This window comes from Elgaria multicarinata, chromosome 11 (assembly GCF_023053635.1).
Source record: "Elgaria multicarinata webbii isolate HBS135686 ecotype San Diego chromosome 11, rElgMul1.1.pri, whole genome shotgun sequence".
Classification (NCBI taxonomy): domain Eukaryota; kingdom Metazoa; phylum Chordata; class Lepidosauria; order Squamata; family Anguidae; genus Elgaria; species Elgaria multicarinata.
Window position 1 is genome coordinate 37,197,073 of NC_086181.1, and position 19,157 is coordinate 37,216,229.

The 19,157-nt window shown below is 45.7% G+C and overlaps 1 protein-coding gene across 5 annotated transcripts in view; it reads left to right on the plus strand.

Annotated features, from left to right (window-relative positions):
* The window catches only part of SLC12A6 (solute carrier family 12 member 6), a 42,011-nt gene extending 23,237 nt beyond the window's left edge, over nt 1-18,774 (plus strand). For 2 of the 5 annotated variants that reach the window (XM_063138321.1, XM_063138324.1), the window contains 22 exons: nt 5,498-5,592; nt 6,266-6,397; nt 6,946-7,092; nt 7,702-7,756; nt 8,310-8,440; nt 8,670-8,911; nt 9,232-9,446; nt 9,735-9,893; nt 10,362-10,460; nt 10,631-10,688; nt 11,197-11,371; nt 11,497-11,615; nt 11,692-11,790; nt 12,123-12,242; nt 12,927-13,031; nt 13,262-13,430; nt 14,640-14,835; nt 14,924-15,093; nt 15,179-15,310; nt 15,873-16,261; nt 16,872-17,005; nt 17,125-18,774. In XM_063138321.1, coding sequence (XP_062994391.1) covers nt 5,498-5,592; nt 6,266-6,397; nt 6,946-7,092; nt 7,702-7,756; nt 8,310-8,440; nt 8,670-8,911; nt 9,232-9,446; nt 9,735-9,893; nt 10,362-10,460; nt 10,631-10,688; nt 11,197-11,371; nt 11,497-11,615; nt 11,692-11,790; nt 12,123-12,242; nt 12,927-13,031; nt 13,262-13,430; nt 14,640-14,835; nt 14,924-15,093; nt 15,179-15,310; nt 15,873-16,261; nt 16,872-17,005; nt 17,125-17,216 — 3,233 coding nt within the window. In that variant the 3' untranslated portion in view covers nt 17,217-18,774. Of the gene's footprint in view, nt 1-2,058; nt 2,104-5,497; nt 5,593-6,265; nt 6,398-6,945; nt 7,093-7,701; nt 7,757-8,309; nt 8,441-8,669; nt 8,912-9,231; nt 9,447-9,734; nt 9,894-10,361; nt 10,461-10,630; nt 10,689-11,196; nt 11,372-11,496; nt 11,616-11,691; nt 11,791-12,122; nt 12,243-12,926; nt 13,032-13,261; nt 13,431-14,639; nt 14,836-14,923; nt 15,094-15,178; nt 15,311-15,872; nt 16,262-16,871; nt 17,006-17,124 lie in introns of all 5 variants that reach the window. The other 3 variants (XM_063138322.1, XM_063138325.1, XM_063138323.1) reach the window with 3 other exon arrangements.
* The last annotated feature ends 383 nt before the right edge of the window (nt 18,775-19,157 follow it).

A 19,157-nucleotide genomic window follows, 5' to 3' on the forward strand; every position in this document is an offset into this window, starting at 1 on the left:
TTGTCTTGCTGACCTTCCTTCTGCATCAATGCCCTCCTCACTGCCTGTTAGCTGCCCCAGAAAGAGCGCACTAACCAATTAGCAGGGATCTACAGTTCTGACTTCTTTTTGTGTGTAATTTGCACATGACTGTGTCCTTGCACTTTGAGGAAAACACCCCCAAACCTTTCTCTCCCTCCAATTTTAATGAAGTGGTTGTTTCTATCATTGGCTTTCCCTCATTATTTCACCTTTTGGCCAATAGCAGGCCCCACAAGGCACTTGGCAACATAAAAACACAACATAATAACAAATAAAGCATAAACTTTATTAACAGTAAGCAGTTTAAATCCTCAAAACAATAAAACCAACAAAATAAACTGCAGTAAAAGTAAGGTAGCAGCAGCAGTAGAAAGCCCCTCAGCAGCACACTCAGATTAAGAAGGCTTTTTCGAATAAAGAATTCTACCAAATTCATAAAAGCCATGGGTGAATGGGCCTGAGAAGTTTATCCTTCTCTAGGAATTTCAAATTAGCTTATTAATGGTTTTCTGTTTCCATTTGCAAAGTACCCTGAGCACGTTAATGGATAGGGGCATAAGCACTATCCCATAAATGGATTTGCCAAGTCTTCCTTTAGAGGTTCGAGTCAATTTTAAACCCAACCCATCCCATTACCCACAGCCAGCATTGGCAGTGGACAGGGATGCTGGGAAATATAGTTCAACAACATCTGGGAGCCCAAGATTAGGAAAGGTTGCTCTAGGGTATAGACACCCTTCATCTGAACCTATAAGGCATTCTGCTGCCTCTCATCTCCCTCCTCTATCTTTGAACTGTGTGTGTGAAGTTTCAGGAAAACCAGCTTTTGGTGGTGGGTTTTGGGACCACCTGAGCCTCTTGCATTTAAGCAGCTTCTCTATGTATAATTAAGACAAAACAAAACTTATTTTATCCCAGGGCCAGACAGATCAATAAAAAGGAGTCAGCTTGACATCCCATAACATCACCAGAAAATAATTTAAAAAAATTAAAGTAGGGAATTGGTCCCTACCATTTTGCATTATGAGAAACAGGTATATAAACTGTACTGATTAAGAGAGAGCAGGGAGATATCAATCTTGGGTCTCATGGTCAATATGGATAAAATTCAGAGGTAGAGAGGATGTTGGGTAGATGTTTGCATCTCTCTTAGCAACAGTTTGTGCCTGCATAGCAACATCCACCAAGCGTGTCTAATCCTAAATGAAATAATCTACTTCTTATACATCTGTCAGGTATGCTTTAGGGTGGATTCCTGCATTGAGCAGGGGGTTGGACTTGATGGCCTTATAGACCCCTTCCAACTCTACTATTCTATGATTCTGTGATTCTATAGAGCCAAAGATTGCTTTAAATTTAGACTGTAATAAGAATGTCAGTGTACTTTAATCAGCTCTGTTCCACCAGGCTTACCAAATCATACAATGCAGGGAAAAGCAATTCCATCATAAGGTGGCTGGCCAGTTAGATCTGGGGGAAATGACCACAAATATGGTGACTACCATGCAGGTGAAACAAATTGAATTCACAAAGAGAATTTGAACCAATAGCCCTTAATGATGAGGCGAGAGAGTGATCCCACCCCCCCACCCCACCCCCGTGCTGTTGATCATGCTGGTTTCCCACTTTGCACAAAAGCCAGAGGGTTCTGGAATGGAAAGAAACACGTCCCATTCTTCCAGTTGTCCATTGCCTTAGAGCCTGAACCACATGGCGAAAAAAATCTATTACCTCTCTTTTCCTTTGGATTACTGAGTGTTTTCAACTGTGCATGAAAAGGAAGGGAGAAAAGTAGTTCCCTATGGTGCTTGAAAGACCTCTGAGTATTCTTGGTTCCTTTTTTCTCTGGTTGCAGCTATTTTTTTTCTTTTGAAATTACAACATAAGACTCCATGATCTGATAGTGATTATGTGGGAGGAAAACCACTTATTTGTTTGTTAATCCTGGAGAGGCAGTGGAAAAAAAAACCCCTCACTTATCACATTCTCTTTATTTTGCAATTCATTTTCTTTCCCATCTTCTGTTTGATTTTTCAGATGTGAGTCAAACTTCCATCACAGGGGAACAGTATCAGCTCTTAGGTACAGTATTGCAGAGGACTTGTGTGTGTTTGCCTGTGTGCAGTGTATATGTCTGTGTTGTCCATTGTTAAGCAATCAAAGGGGTGTGTGTGTGTGTGTGTGTGTGTGTGTGTGTGTGGTCGGTCCTGTGCATGCATGCCTCTTGCCTGCAGCTAAGTTAGTGGGCAAAGAAAAGACTAATACCCTGTATGTGTGAATTCCTACTGAAGGAAATCATATGTGTGCAACCATCCCATGCTGAAGGCACAAGTCTTCCATTGATCTGGTTCTCACGTAATGACAATTTGATTGTTTTTTTTTAAAAAAAATAGGTTGTTGGGGATGAGCCAGAGAGAGCAACCATGCTGGCCAAAGTGTGTCCGCCTCTTCCACTTTTACTCTACAATCCATAGTCCGCACTTTCGTAGGTTGTGCAGTGTGACATGTGAACTTGGACTCCTGGGTTGTTTAGAGGCTAATCAACACAGCAGTTAACCCATGATTTGTTTTTGGGTTAACTGCTGGGTTGTTTATTCCTAAACAAACCAGCGGTCTGGGTTCGCACATCATGCCTGCAAAGGAGCTCGTTGTGTGTTGTGAAGTAAAAGTGGAAGAGGCAGGTGCATTGCAGGCAGCGCGCCTGCTCTTGCACAACAACCCATCTGTTTTTAAACTATTTGGTTGTCAATAGATGTGGGTATCCTTTAGGGCTGTCTTGTAAATAGCCACTTCCCTACTTACCTGTGGCAAGTATTCCACAAGCAAGCAGGGCAACTTTACAGCAGTTATTTCTTGTTTGTTTGTTTATAGTAGTAGCTTTGGAGCAGATTTGTGGGAATGAAGCAATCAATCAATCTTGACTCAATCTTGAGGAGGGGAGAGCTTTCAGAGTGTTCAGTGTGGTCTTGCTTAAATATGAGGTGGCTGAGGGTTTTTCATGCTTTTTCTTTTACTTAAAAAAAAAAAGAAAGAAGAAGCCTATTTGCCACTTCAAGCGGCAGCAGCCCAGCTGTGTTCTTGCAGGCAGAATGTCCCGGGGAGCAATGCTCCATCATGACATAGCATTACTCTTGGGTGCATTCTGTCCTCAGGAACACTGCAGGGCTGCTCTAGGGATCCAAGCCACTGCTTGAAATAGCAGATTTGCCTTTTTTAAAAAATAAATAAATAAAAGGAAGTGTGAAAAATATAAATGTCTCAACCACCTTGTTTTTAATGTAAGCAACACCACTTGCAAATTCTTACAATTTCAGCTGCCCCCATAAGTCCCCAAATATCTTCCTCTCCCCATCGCATTTCACAAGGGATGAATGGTCCTACAAAAGTGTGGTAGGATATTGTAAGCCACCCAGAGATCTTTGGCTATTTGTTGTGCAGTATAGAAATTTAATAAATACATTTTATAGAACAATAACATTGAACTGGCCAGTTAGTATTTTTTGTAGATTATTTGCAACATTGCTTTAGGACATGTAAATCATATTTGAACGCTTGTGCTCACAGTAGATTTTTGTAGCGTTCATCTTCAATGTAATTTCACTATGGGGCAGCAGCTGTCTCGCCGTGTGTTAAATAGAGATAGGCACCGTTCACAGTGCTCCCCTTTATGCAACAACTTGAATGCAGCCCAGCATCACATCTAGATGCTGAGGAGCGCTGCGATGCTGTATAGAGACTTGCTTACTTTGGTTATCCGAGAATAACACTTCTACTTGAACTCACTTCAACTTTTTATACATTTGAGGAAGTGAAGCAACTCAGAACAGTTGAAAGAGAGCCAGTGATATTTGGAAAGATCAGGAACTCTTGACTTTCCTCTCTTTCAGCCTGGGATATCGATTGTGTAAACCGTAGCTTGATCGTTATCTTTGGTACGTTGGAGTACGTGTAGGCTTCCCTAAAAACAGAGTCAGTAGGGGCATAAGGCTGAAACATCAAGGAACTCTGCTCCCATACACTGGGGATGTTATCTCAGGTCAAACATTCAGAGAAATGTGATAACTTGATTGATATAATGGATTCTACATTTTCTGATAGCAGGATTGGGGGGAGGCTGAGTTGAACATAGGATTCTATATCCCTCCCCTCAAAACAATTTCCATTCAACTGTTTGTCCCTTCCTTTATCCAGATAGCAGTTGTGATGTTATGTATATCAGTGCTGTCTTTCTCATGTATCCAGAATGGGAAGCAACATCTCCTGAGCTTTATTATTCCCTTTGTTCTGGTTGCTGACGGAAACAGGGTGGGGTATTAATCCAGCCCAGGCAGATGCCCAGCTTCCATGCCTCAGGGTTTTTGGGTAGGGCACAGCAATAAATGCTGCTGTTGTTTGCTTGGGGCCAAGCCCTTCTCTATGGTTTCTTCCGTTTAGGAGACTGCGCGGTCTTACCCAGAATCTACTTGCTTATCTGCCTCTTTTGAGACAGGGGTGGAGGGGACAGGAGAGAGAGACAGAGAAATGTTCTTTCACACGCAGTAGATCCATATAAAGTCCAGGGGCTGGCATATGTTGGTTTCTAGTTTGGAGACCAGGCACTAGGTTTTTGAGGTCCTGTTTCTGGATCTGTGAATGGGATGGTGGTAGAGGGGGGGAATAGGGGACAATTTGTAATTTGGGGTGCAAGGATTCCTGGACTCTCTTCTTCACAAGTTGTACCAATCTATTGTTCTTTCTTCTGTTAATTTCCCACCACCACCAATAAGGAATTTTAAGGTGCTTTTGGGTGTTTTTTTGTTTGTTTTTATCCTTTGGGTATTAGTTTTATGCCTTCATGGTTGCAAATAAGAAAATTGGAACAAATAATAAATTTGCAAAAGGACTGTATACAAATAAAAAAGCAGCCCAACTTTATTAGCTTTCTCAGCTGTTGTAATTTTAAAGTCCCCACTCCACCCTGTCAAGGGCTGACTGCACCTTTTCACACCTGAAGCACTTTCACAATAAGAGTCTTGCAGGAGGAGTGCAATCTGTCAACCAACCTTAATTGGACATGAATTGTATTTTTGAAAATTACATGCAGTTTAAATATGAAAATTAGTTGTAGCCCTGAAGCTCATTACCCATTTCCTTGCTGGCAAATTAATAAGCAAATGATTGCCTTTCGGGCAACCTTACCTCTATGCAAAAAGGATGTCATAGCTTTGCAGATAAGTGGCTGCCTCTCCATTTATCCATCCTTCCAGCTACCAGAAGAAAAATTCCAGAACAGAAAAGCCATGTGGTATGGGACTCTCTCACTTCTCCCTTCTGCTTGTAAAGCAAGGAGAGGAACAGTATATGTGTCTTTTACTGTTCCCGGTATAATAAGTTCAGATGCAACTTCAGTAGCCAGGGTTGGGGATACATTTAAGAAATGTTTTGTGGTTGTGGTCTACTCTTTCCCTTCCTTTGAGCTCACTCTCTCCTGTTGCAGATCCTGGACACAAGAAGGATCCCCATGCCTATCTCAACAACATCAACTATGAAGATGGCGATGAATTCTTTGACAAGAATTTGGCACTCTTTGAGGTGAGATCATCATTCTTGTCTCCCCTCCTCCCACTATCTGTCCACACACATATCCATCCTTCAATATACCCGTTAATTACATTCATTGATAGGTGTATCCCCCTTTAATTCCAAAGCTCACTGTGTTCTTCTAAATGGACGAAAAAGGTGCAGTGACAATGAATTGGAATTGGGACACTGAATTCTGTATCTATAATTTTTTTGAGTGGATCTATCTTCCTTCCTTCTACGACACTTCTAGCCCTCATAGCTGCAAAGACAATGTTAAAAGTGTATAGGAACTGTTTGGAGAGAGCTAAAAGTCAGATGAAGATTCCATAGGATTTCCAATAGTTAGGCAGCAGGAGTCAGTAGCCTGTGTCACTCCCCCTCTTCCCATAATTAGAGGAAGCAGAATAAATTATGCAAAATAAGCAATGTTTGCAAACTTGACACCTTTTTGTAATCTTTGTATACAGGCTGCAGAAGTAGGGTGCATGTAATGTATTTTTTATCCCCAGATTATATCTAGTTTGTTTATATCAAGCCCTGTTTCTCTTACTCTGACTTAAATTGCCTTCCTTATCTCATCGCTGCAGCTCTATTAGTGTTTACTGAACTCTTGCCTCATCCCTCTAAAGAGAATTTTTCAGAGCAAATTGTTTTAATGTCTTCCCTTCTTTCCACTTTGCAGGAGGAGATGGACACCCGGCCCAAGGTGTCCTCCCTGCTCAACCGCATGGCCAACTACACCAACTTGATGCAGGGTGCCCGAGAACATGAGGAGGCTGAAAATGTCCCTCCAGGCAAGAAAAAACCCACCAAGGTGAGGACTAGAATGGCTGCTTTTAGGGAACAAAGACTGTGGGGAGTTAGAGGTGGGAATCATCTTTAGATGAGAGTGCAGAAGAGTTGGAGGTTAGGTCCGTGAGGAGTTAATGCTTCCCAATAGCTTCCTTACAACTATGGAACTTCTCTTTCCTTGAGGTTTTCCAGAATCAAATTCTGGGCTGCTTCTGTAAATGTTAAAATACCTTTGTGTTTGTCCTGGATTTTAGTTTCTGAAGCTTCCTGGGAGCACAACTTTTGTGTGCGCGTGTAATCTATTTTCAATTTATTTTAATTTGACATCTTTCATCTGCATAACTAATACTGTTTCCTGCCTTGAGCATGGTGATTGAGTTGGTCTGGAAATTCTACCAAATTAAAGTTGGAGGTGTGATGAGGGGAGGCAAGGAAAAGAGAGCTTAAGGGCAGAGATTGCAGGTTAGCATTTAAAAGAAGTTGGTAGAGCGGAAGGCTGGAAAATAAGGTAATTATAACAAAGTGATCAGGATAGGTCTTGTGACCCTGCTTGTCCTTTCTGTATCCCAGACTCCACAGATGGGCACGTTTATGGGAGTCTACCTGCCCTGCCTTCAGAACATCTTTGGAGTGATTCTTTTCTTGAGACTCACCTGGGTGGTTGGTACAGCGGGAGTGTTGCAAGCCTTTGCCATTGTCCTCATCTGCTGCTGCTGTGTGAGTTCCCCCACCTGTTTCACATCCTAGTATATTGCCCTTTAATGTTCTAGAGAGAAAGATTAGGAGAGGAAGTGCCCCCCCCCCACACCTCATGGAAGGGGAAGAGAAATCACACTTGCCCATTTTTACAGGACACATCTAAGATGCTAATATAAAAATCATGAATTATCCTTCACAAATATATCCAGTTGTATGTTGAAGCCAGTGATAGTCTTTGCTTCCACAACTTTTCTACATTTTCCTTGTCTGAGCTATTGCTGTATTCCTGCCCTTCTATCTGACCATAGCTTTTTTGCTCAAGCTAATGAAGGAAAGGGGCACTTCTATTCTGGCATCTTAACATAATTGCCTATAATAATATCAATTAGAAAAACCTAATGAAGATACAGTATATTTCTTAATCACTGCTACGTGAAACCGACCAGAAAGAAAAGCAAAGAGGATCAAGAGTTGTTAAATAAAATAAGATCCAAAAGTTGTAAGAAGGTGCGTTAGTCTTAATTTCTGAAGTCTTTATCGCACAACGAGATAAGAGTAGGCAAAGCTCTATGTTTGTGCGTTTGTCTTCTGAAACCTCTTGCTGTCATTTTCTCATCTCCTCCTCAGACGCTGCTAACAGCCATCTCCATGAGTGCCATTGCCACCAATGGAGTTGTGCCTGGTGAGTACTTAATATTAAAGACCCCGCTTTTATTATTAATAATATTAAAGACCCCGCTTTTCCTGTATGTACCTACCTGCCAACCAGTTTCATCCACCTTGAGGAGCCCTGCTGGTTGCCTCAACCCTCAGAGGTTAGGCAAGTAGGTATTGGAAAAAACGTATTTTCATGTGGTCGCACCCAAATTATGGAATTCTTTCCCTAAACATGTTCTCTTCATACCATTGTTGTTGTTTTCTTGATGACAGACTAAGTCCATCCAGTTCTAGGCTTTTAATGACTTCTAATGGGATTTGATACACTTTTAAATACCCTTTGACCTGTTATCCTTTGTCTCTTATCTGCTGATTTCATCTTGTTGTTTGAGTGTATTACAGTGCATTATTGCAAGCCACTTTGGAGTTATCCTAGTGAAAAGTGTTATATAAATCCTATAAATAAATAAATAAATTCTTCTACAGCAGTGGTAGGGTGTGTAGGAACTGCACACAGTAAGATTTTTTTGATCCTCTACCCCATCTCTCCTACCTGCGTCTTTGTCTCCTCTCTGCAGCTGGGGGTTCATATTTCATGATCTCAAGAGCACTGGGGCCCGAGTTTGGAGGAGCTGTGGGACTGTGCTTCTATCTGGGCACTACCTTTGCTGCTGCAATGTATATCTTGGGAGCCATTGAAATCTTCCTGGCAAGTATTTAGGATCCCATAAGGTCCATGAGATACAAGAAGGCTTTGTACTTGTGAAGTATGTCCCATGCCACTCAGCTATGCCCCTTCCTGAGAGGCATGAGATTGCCCTAATCAGACCCAGCATCTTCTAAAGCCATGCAATCACTATGTTTATTATTTTCATTCTTCTGACTATGCTATTACTGCTCCAAAATGTGATATGTGTATGTTTCTTGCCTTTTCTCAGATGTACATTGCCCCTGAAGCAGCTATCTTTCATAGTAAAGATCCCCTGAAGGAGTCGGCAGCCATATTGAACAACATGCGGGTGTATGGCTCAGCCTTCCTGGTTCTCATGGTGCTGGTGGTGTTCGTGGGCGTGCGCTACGTGAACAAGTTCGCCTCTCTCTTTCTCGCCTGTGTCATTGTCTCCATCCTGGCTATCTATGCTGGTGCCATCAAGTCCTCCTTTGCACCTCCCGATTTCCCGTAGGTTACCAAAATCTTTGGAGATTGCAAATTGTGACATTGCTTTAACTCAGTCTCAGGGTCATGGATCTCCCTCCCCCAAATGATGCTAGATAATGTAGTTATGCCACAGTGCTTAGGGTTCTCTGTTCTGTGAAAGGGCTAGAGATCTCTGCTGATGCTTTTGGAAGACTACACCCCTCTCTGCTCATGCGCAGAACTACAGTTCTCTATGTCCTTGGGTAATAGGGAGCCGGGACTCTCAAATTGGTTTACATATCTGTGTGCCTTGGCACCTTTAAAGTTTTAACTCTTGCTCACCTTTCTGTGTCTTCATTTAGTGTGTGCATGCTGGGGAATCGCTCCCTCTCTGGACACAACTTTGACAAATGCACCAAGACTCAAGATCTTGACAACCTCACGGTGCCCACTCGCCTCTGGGAATACTTCTGCAACTACAGCAAGCATCTAAATACCTCTTGTGACGAGTATTTTCAACACAACAACGTCACTGTTATCCAGGGCATCCCAGGGCTGGCCAGTGGCATTATCACCGGTGAGAGAGACCGGGCTTTTTTCTTCCCTTCCAAAAATGCACTCCCCCCCAAAAAAAAAAAATGTTGGGAAGTCCCAAGAGTTGTCCTAAGCACTGTCCCAATAGGCAGCTATTTCCCTTCCTTCCCTAATTGAGAACCAGTGTGCTGTAGTGCCTTCGAAGATCAACTGGGTACTTGGGCCAGTTACAGTCTCTCAGCCTAAAGGGAGATCTTTGTACACTTGGGCTTGTTGGAAGAAGGGTGAAACAAATAAACAAAATGACGTTGATGTTGGTAATTAATTGCAGAGAATCTTTGGAGCAGTTACTTGATGAAAGGCGAGATCATTGAGAAGCCATCACAGCCCTCGGTTGATGCTGGGGGAGCCCTGAACCAGCTTTACGTGCTGTCTGATATCACCACTTCCTTTACCCTTCTTGTGGGCATCTTTTTCCCCTCGGTCACTGGTAAGAGCTACGTTGCTGATGGCCATTGTTCAGATGTGTCTCCAGAGCCAATGAGCATCAGAAGGGTAGATAACTTGGAGGCTTGTGTTCAAAACTGACCCTTCTTCCATAGACTCTTGCAGATTTCATCAAATGGCAGTTCCTCAGCCTGGGTAAGGGGGGCTAATCTTGGCCAATCTAAACCCCCTAGTAGAAGGTGAGGCTGGATGCAGATTTGCTGTGCTGTTTTCCTATAATGGCCCAATTTCACTGGCAAGGACCCCACAACGAAGTAATGGGTTCCCTGCTAAAAAGTTAGTACAAAGCGTCAGCATAGTTCGTTGTGTTTTTTTTTAAAAAAATTGTTTACTTCCTTCACTTATGGAATATGAATTTCGTACTCTCCACATGTGGTGCAGAATTCACAGGGCCCTTTCAATGGTGAGATATCAAGGGCTCCAACATGCTTCTGTGCTTTTATCTTCACAGGAATCATGGCTGGATCAAATCGTTCTGGGGACCTGAGGGATGCCCAGAAATCTATTCCCATTGGTACCATCTTGGCTATTCTCACCACCTCTTTTGTGTGTATCCTTTGTTGCAAATGGATGAGGCAACGTAGAATCAATAAGAAAGGATAAGGCTGGGGGCAATTTGCGCACGTGAGGAAAGGCGCATGCGAGGATTTGCACCGTATTTGTTCTTGCACCATGTTGTACAATGATATGTTACTGTTCCTTGACTGTTTGACACACCAGATCTTAGCAATGTGGTGCTGTTTGGAGCTTGTGTGGAAGGCGTCGTGCTCAGAGACAAGTAAGTGGTTGTGCTACATTTCTCAGATATATATCAGTTGTGTAACTTTATTCTGGATAAAAAGTTTAGACTACCTTGGTTAAAAGTGTATTTCTGTGTGTGTGTGTGTGGGTCACTTTAGAGGTAGACTCTGGACTTTTTGGCACACACTTCTGACCTATCCAGTTCTCTGTATTTAGGTTGGATATTTGCTGATCGTTTCTCTCTTGCTTCCTTTTTATAGGCTGGATCCAGACTAAGACAGCAATCCTATAGCTACTTACCTGGAAATAAGCCCTATTGAACTTGTTTCCAAGTCGAAGTGTATAGGATTGCACTCTAAGTTAGTTCCCTTTATCCCCATTGAAACCAGTGGGACTCAAATGCAATTAACCTAGTCAGGATCCAACCTAATGTCTTCTGAATGTTTTACCTTCTGGAAGGCTTATTTCAACTGGATACCTGCACTACTCATCCTTAGCCCTTAGGCCGGCAACTTACAGTCTTGCTCTTTGTTCCCATCGGATAGGTTTGGTGACACAGTGAAGGGGAACCTAGTGGTGGGGACACTGTCCTGGCCTTCTCCGTGGGTCATTGTCATTGGTTCATTCTTCTCCACATGTGGCGCTGGGCTGCAGAGCCTCACTGGTGCACCTCGGCTGCTCCAGGCCATAGCTAAGGACAACATTATACCCTTCCTGCGGGTAAGATTGACAACAGCTTGTCTTGCCGCTAGATAGGAAAAACATCTTTTTGTTTTAAGCAGTCAGTTTCTAAGGTAGACGTGTTCTCTCTCTCTCTCCCTCCCTCCCTTCCTTATTCATTCTAGGTATTTGGCCATGGCAAAGCCAATGGGGAGCCCACCTGGGCCTTGCTCCTTACAGCAGGCATTGCAGAACTGGGGATCCTCATTGCTTCTTTGGACTTGGTGGCCCCCATCCTCTCCATGTAAGTGCCATATTGACCATGGGGTGGGGTCCCTGGGAAGCATGCACCACTCACTCCACGTGTTGTTCTTTCCTAGGTTCTTCCTGATGTGTTACCTCTTCGTCAACCTGGCCTGCGCCTTACAAACCCTGCTACGCTCCCCCAACTGGAGACCCCGCTTCCGGTATTACCACTGGTAAGAGCACTACACTGCCCAGCGGTCTGGGAGAGGGAAGGACATAGGTGGGTATTACATGCAGAGGGGGTGGGAACTTGGATATGGGAGTGCTTATATATCAGTTGTGCAAAAGGAATTGTGTCTCCAGATTAGAGTACAAGGGGGGAACTGGGACTCTGGCTATTTGGCAGGTCTGCTGATAAGTGCAAAGGTCATTCGCTGGGATAGAATTCAGCATCCTGGGCGTGTTGGCTCCTGTTTAACAAAATTTTTTAAAAACCTGTTGCTTTCATGTTCATCAGTTAACCATGGCCTGTGCGCCTTCCCCTCCACGCTTTCTCTCCTTGCAGGGCTCTCTCTTTCATGGGCATGAGTATCTGTGTGGCACTCATGTTCATCTCCTCCTGGTATTACGCCATCGTCGCCATGGTGATAGCTGGAATGATCTACAAATATATTGAGTACCACGGGTGAGTACCTCAAACCTTTTTGGGTTTCTGGAATCCAAACCTTTATGTAGCCTGCCCTCTCTCAACAAAGGGACAGTAGGGAGCATTCCTTGCAGCAACACACACTCAGCCATTCTCCAGTGGGGTGGGGTGTAGGATCCTTGGCTTCCGACACCCTTACTGAGTTTGTCATGTAAAGGTTGAGGGTTTCTAGTGCTCAGCCTTTGGAATTGAGCAAGGGGGTTATTTATTTATTGCATTTCTATACCGCCCAATAGCCGAAACTCTTGGACTCGATGGTCTTATAGGCCCCTTCCAACTCTACTATTCTATGATTCTACATAGATAACTAGAGCCGCAATTCTTGGGACTTCTATTTTCAATAACAGTAAAGAGAGGACTAGAATTTCTGCCCTCTCTTCCCCTCACCGAGAAAAATCTTTTTCTCTTTGTGAAAAATGCAGCACTGGTAAGAGGATGTTGGGGCTTAGAGCCAAGATCCCTTTCTTTGAAGGATGAGCAGTTTAGAACAGATGAAGGATGAGGGTGGGAGTCCTGACACCTGACCACGTTCTGCCTGGTTTCTGCATGATCACCTTGGCACTGTTTCCCCCTCCTCCAACAGTCCTGGAAAGGAGGGGGCACTTTGTGACTTGGCTCTCCTAAGCTCCTTGTTTGGCTGAACCCTTTGTGCATTCTCCCCAGGGCTGAGAAGGAGTGGGGCGACGGCATCCGCGGCCTGTCCCTGAGTGCAGCCCGCTTTGCCTTGCTGCGCCTTGAGGAGGGGCCACCCCACACCAAGAACTGGAGGTAGGGAAGAGACTTGCTGCTTCTCCATTCTGCTGTCTCACTGTGGGATATGTGTACAAGGTGTAGAAACCTAGGGCACATGCGCGCGTGTATATGTATTGTGTACATACAGCTCTGTTGTGCTGTCAACGTCTCCATGTGTGTACATGAATATGCGCTTCTGTGTGACAGCCTGAACCCATCTGCTTTCACCCCCCATATGTGCATTTTGGGCATCCTTTTCTTCCTAGGCCACAACTGCTGGTGCTGATAAAGCTGGATGAGGACCTGCATGTGAAGCATCCACGCCTGCTCACCTTTGCCTCCCAGCTGAAAGCCGGCAAGGGTCTCACCATTGTAGGCTCCGTCATGGTGGGCAACTTCTTGGAGAGCTACTGTGAGGCACTGGCCGCCGAGCAGGTGAACCTCTGCCGAAGCCCATTTCAGCTTACTGGATTTCATTGGTGAAGGAGGAGGCTTAAGCCCCAGGGCATAGGTCAGGCTTGGAAACCTCCTGGTTCAAAGCGCAAAGAGGCCGGCGGTGGTTATTCAAGCAAAAAGCAAAGGTTTCCCATAAGCATTAGGTGCATGGAATGAGGGAAGCTGCCATACACCAGGGCAGATCACCGGTCCATCTAGCTCAGCGCTGTGTCGCCTGACTTCCAGCAGCTCTCTAAAACCTTGGGAATTGGGGTCTTTTCCAGCCTGGCTATCTGAAAGCCTTTCAGTTGAAGATACTGGGGATTGAACCTTCTGCATGCAAAGCACAGGGTCGACCGCTGAGCTGTGTTCCCTCCCCAGTGGGGATTTGGGTCCCATAGCTGAGCACTGGCGTCTGGAACAGATCTCAGGTTATGATCCAACTAAGGGCCAAACCCCACTTGTTAGCTAGAGTGGGGCTAGGTGGGGATTAACTCCTACCATTAAAAGGAGCATGTGGGGGACAAGAGCGCAATCCACTGGCCCATCTATCCCCCACCCCCCACTTCTTAGTCTCCCCTAGCTTGACTCCCAGTATTAGAGTGGGGTGGGAGATGGATGTTTTAAAGCAGTGGAGCATGAGGTTGTAAGGCAAGCAAGGAGAAGGTTTTGCTTCCAGCCACCCTGCACATGCTCTTCTTAACTTAAAAAGGCAACATTACTAAACATGCAAGTATCTGGTTGGCCCTAAGCAGGTTCTTCAGTTCTGTCCGAGCTATGAATATGGCCTGGCCATACTCAGGAAATGTGCCTGAATTAGGACCAGCCAAGATGCCGGATGTGTGGATTCAGTCTGTGTCCCGAGACCTCTTTAAGACTAACAGCATCTATGAAGTGTGCCATGTTCGGAGGCTAGAAGACTGTTGCCCTTCTTTAAAAGAAGGCATTAAAATATATTGCCATCCCACATTTCCCACAAGAGAGCCTCAGTTCTGTTATTAGAAACTGCTGCAGAAACCCCTGGCAATTTTAGAGATTGTTCTGTCAACGATTCCCTCTAGCCCCACACTGCATTCAGATCCAAAGGATGGGTTTTAAGGTGGACCCTGTTGGCCAGAAAACACTGTGGCAAAGCACCCCTCCAGCTGGGATACTGAGGAGTGCTTTGGATGCTGGCACCCTCAAGCAGCCTCACGTGTGTTGTTTCAGACCATCAAGCACCTGATGGAGGCGGAGAGGGTGAAAGGCTTCTGCCAGATCGTGGTGGCTGCCAAGGTGCGAGAGGGCATCTCCCACCTCATTCAGTCCTGCGGGCTGGGTGGCATGAAGCACAACACGGTGGTGATGGGCTGGCCCAACGCCTGGCGCCAGAGCGAGGACGCCCGCGCTTGGAAGACCTTCATTGGTACGGTCCCTTCTTGGGGGGTGTGTGTGAAGGGGAGGCTTCATCATTGGTGAACTCTATTGCATGGCTTTCTATTCTGACCTTCCAGGCACCGTCCGCGTGACTACAGCTGCCCACCTAGCCTTGCTCGTGGCAAAGAACGTGGCCTTCTTCCCCAGTAATGCAGAGCCCTTTCCTGAGGGCAACATCGACGTCTGGTGGATCGTGCACGATGGCGGGATGCTGATGCTACTCCCTTTCCTCCTCAAGCAACACAAGGTGCTGGTGGGGAGGTGTCACTGGGGAGGCAAAGCCAAGGGCAGTGAAGCTGGCAAATGGGGTCACTGGCTCTCCCTCTTCAAAGGTCTGGCGCAAGTGCAAAATCCGCATCTTCACAGTCGCCCAGCTGGAGGACAACAGCATCCAGATGAAGAAGGATCTGGCAACCTTCCTCTACCACCTCCGCATTGAGGCAGAGGTGGAAGTGGTGGAAATGGTGAGAGAGACAAAACTGGGGAGAAGAACCAGGGAGGGGGTTTGGGGTGCAGGGATGGTTACCTGCTTTTCCTCTCGTCAACAACTTAGATGGGTGCTAGACAGCAATGAGCAGGACTTGGGAGATTAGTTGGTAACTAGGGAATGAGGCAAGGACTTGGAGGCATATTGAATACAAGAATCCCACCTTTACCTTGTGAAATCCATGCTCAACTATGCTGTGTTTCTTCAGCAACTGCCCACATGTTACATGTTGCCTTTTTTCCTCCATAGTTATGCGAGCTAGCCACTGGGGGTTCTTGGTTCTTACATGCTTTCTGCTTTTCAAGGAAACCGCTAGATTTGTATTATAGGCCACAATACTCCTGTTTTTCAAGTCTTGTCTGTATCTAATCCCAAGGAAATGTACATGCAGATCTGCCATTTGTTACACTAGGAAGGAATCTAGGCATCATTGTGAACTTTGGAAGTGTGTTGGACGTAGCCAGACATGGGAAGGGTTATGCCCCTGCTCTGTGTAAAGGTTTCCATTCTCAGCTTTTCTTTCTCCTTACCTCTGGCAGCATGACAGTGACATCTCTGCCTACACATATGAGCGAACTCTGATGATGGAGCAGCGCTCTCAGATGTTGCGGCAAATGCGTCTCTCTAAGACGGAGCGGGACCGAGAGGTGAACTGGGATAGACAAGGTGGGAGGGAAGAGGTTGAAAGATCAGCAGTTTCTGGTTTCTCCTTCACTGGTCTACCCGGGATACCTTCCTCACAGGCCCAGCTCGTGAAGGACAGGAACTCTATGTTGCGGTTGACCAGCATAGGCTCAGATGATGATGAGGAGACCGAGACTTACCAGGAGAAGGTGCACATGACTTGGACCAAGGACAAGTACATGGCATCCCTTGGGCATAAACCCAAGACGCTGGAAGGTTTTCAAGATCTGCTCAACATGCGACCGTAAGGACCTGCCAGTTCCCGAGACACCTCAGATATCTCAGCCCTCTTCTGTTCACTTAACTCCTTCCCAAAGATCTATCCTGCATTCTGTGGCTTCAGGAGCCCTCTTGGATAGTGACAGCGATTATCCCCATTCACTATTTTTCAAACCCAGAATGTTCTCGAGGTGTTACAGTTGTGTCGTATAGTAAGAATATCCTTGACAACTGGGCATAAACTTACCCTCCACAAAGCCGAGAGATGCAGAAAACAAACTTCCTTGCTGGCCCTTTTCAGTCCGTACCTTTAAATACATCCCCCCCCGCCTTTCCTTTGCTCTTTGGATCCTCCGTGCTTTCCCTCTGGCAGCATGAGACCATTCTCTTCCTCTTTCTATCCCATACCCAGTTCCTGCTGGCACCTTGCTGCAACTGCCATGTCATTCACTGTTCTGTGGGAAAGTCAAGGCCCTGTCCTTCCCCGCCCTAATCCACATGTGCTTCAGTGCTTTATCCATTTCCCCACATCTCTTGATGCACAGACTGGTTCTCCTGATAAAGCTTCTTGCATGTGTACGTCTACGTACGTGTTGGGCCTTGGCGATAATCTGTCTCTTCCCACTCCAATCTAGGGACCAGTCCAATGTGCGCCGCATGCACACAGCTGTCAAGCTCAATGAGGTCATTGTCAACAAGTCCCACGAGGCCAAGCTCGTGCTGCTCAACATGCCAGGCCCACCACGGAATCCTGAGGGTGATGAGAACTGTATCCTTTCCCGCGTGTGTGTGTGTGTGTGCTGTCTTTACGCTAGGGAACAAGAGGGATGGGAGGTGATGTCTGGACACTTGTGCGCTGTTGGTTCCTTGACGGTCTTCCACCTGCAGATATGGAGTTCCTAGAGGTCCTGACAGAGGGTCTGGAGCGTGTGCTGCTTGTCCGGGGCGGTGGCAGCGAGGTCATCACCATCTACTCCTAGGGGAGTTGGGAGGGCTTCCCCCTGATGGACTGTGTTCTGTCAAATCAGCATCTGCTTCCTGCCTGTTACCACCTGCCACTTGATCTCCCAAGGAGAGGAGCAATCAGCACCACACCTCCTTTGCTTTCTTTTCCCTGTGGCAAGTTGGGGTCTTCGGTTAAGGTGGTTTTCCCCTTTGGGAGGATGGAGGGCCGACGCTTCCCCCTTGCCTTCCGTAATGTTAGAGGCACGTGCTAGAAACGGCATAGACTTGCCCCAAGAGGGCATTAGACCGGAGTAGGGGTGGGAGGTGACTCCATCTCTCCCTCCACTAGTGTAGGAAAAGTGAGGCAAGTGCTAACGTCGGGAGGGTTCAAGAGGAGCAAACAAACCCAGGGATGCTCCCACTGCTTCCACCTTAGAGCTGCTGCCGCCGCCGCCGCCACCACCTTCTGCTAGCCATTACATGGATGGATCCACAGGGTCCTTCAGCTGGAACATGGTGGGCTTAGACCAGCTGGAGAGACTGTTACATGTCACTGGAGTATCAAGAGAAACACGAAGAGGGGAAAAGGGCTGCTGCTGGGAGACTTACTGGGACGTGCAACTTCCACTGTGCCATTCCCTTCTGGTCATTGCCAAAACCTTTCTGCTGTCTTTCCCCATTGAAATTGAAGTGGGGAGTATTTAGAAAGATGGTCGTGACATTTATAGTATTTATCCTCTCCCCTACTCCCTTGGGGGATTCTGAAATCCAAATTCACTGTTTGCTGGGAGTGCGGGTAGAGAGGAATGGCAGACTCTGAAGCCGGGAAGATGATGGCAGCATCCTGACCGAGGAACAGAAATGACTGGTCTCCCAGGTCCTTTCCCCTCTGGCCCTTGCGCTCCCGTCTGAGTAAGGAAGCTAGAGAACCTAGTTTTCCCAGCCCTTTTAGGTGTTCTGTAGAACGGAGAGAGTGTGTGCAACTGGGGGGGAGGAGGAGGAGAACGGAGCATCTCTTTCCTGGACAGTTAAAGAAGGAGGCAAAAAAAGTCCTTCTGACTTCTGTAACTGTGCTCCTGAAGGGCCATCCCTCCCCCCACTTCCATCTCACATAAGAGGGGAACAACTACAATCCTTTCTATGCCAGACAATAAAGATTGCTCCCTTTTTAGAATAGGTGTGTCAATAGTGAGGACCCACAACTTGCTGTTTTCGTGAGTGTTGGGAAATGAGTCCTTCCTCCCCTCTACAGACACAAACTTGGGAAAAGGTGCCGTGTCTGTTTTGTCCTATCCAATTTCAATAATGGATGTCTAAATCTCCTCCTACTCACACCCCTTGTTCATGAATTCTGCACAGGGAGAACTCCCTTGGGGTGCCCTTAAAGCAGACACATCTCCAGCCTCTCCTCCAAATTTATTTTTAAAGGGAATTTCACACACACACACACACACACACAAAATTCTCATCTTTATTTTGGGGAGGCTTTTTAATTTATTGGGGTGTGAACCTGTTTACATAGCATCAAGTTTTGGGGTATGATTTTTTTTTTGCTTCCTGAATTATGTAATGAATAAACATTTTATATATAAATTCGTCTTTGAGCAGTTGCACATAGGCGGTTCTGCTAGCAGAATCCATTCATTGATCACGTAACTAACAATCATGGTAGAGCCTAGCTATTTTCATGACATTTGTGAACTGAAAAAGGACTAATTTAGACATCTGCTTTATACAATATTCAAAACATTTGCCAAGAGAAGCTACATGCAGTGGCCTGGTTCACACATACATCCAAAGTGTGACTAGGAATGAGACCACCGTGGTCCAAGCTTCCACGTCATCTTACCAGCAGTGCTTTTCCACAGGCAGCTCATATCAACAACTGGAAAATCAAGTGATGGTCATGAAAGTGTAAATAGCTATGTATGCTCTCTGTGAAGCACATTGGCTTATTTTGAATAACTCCTGGTATT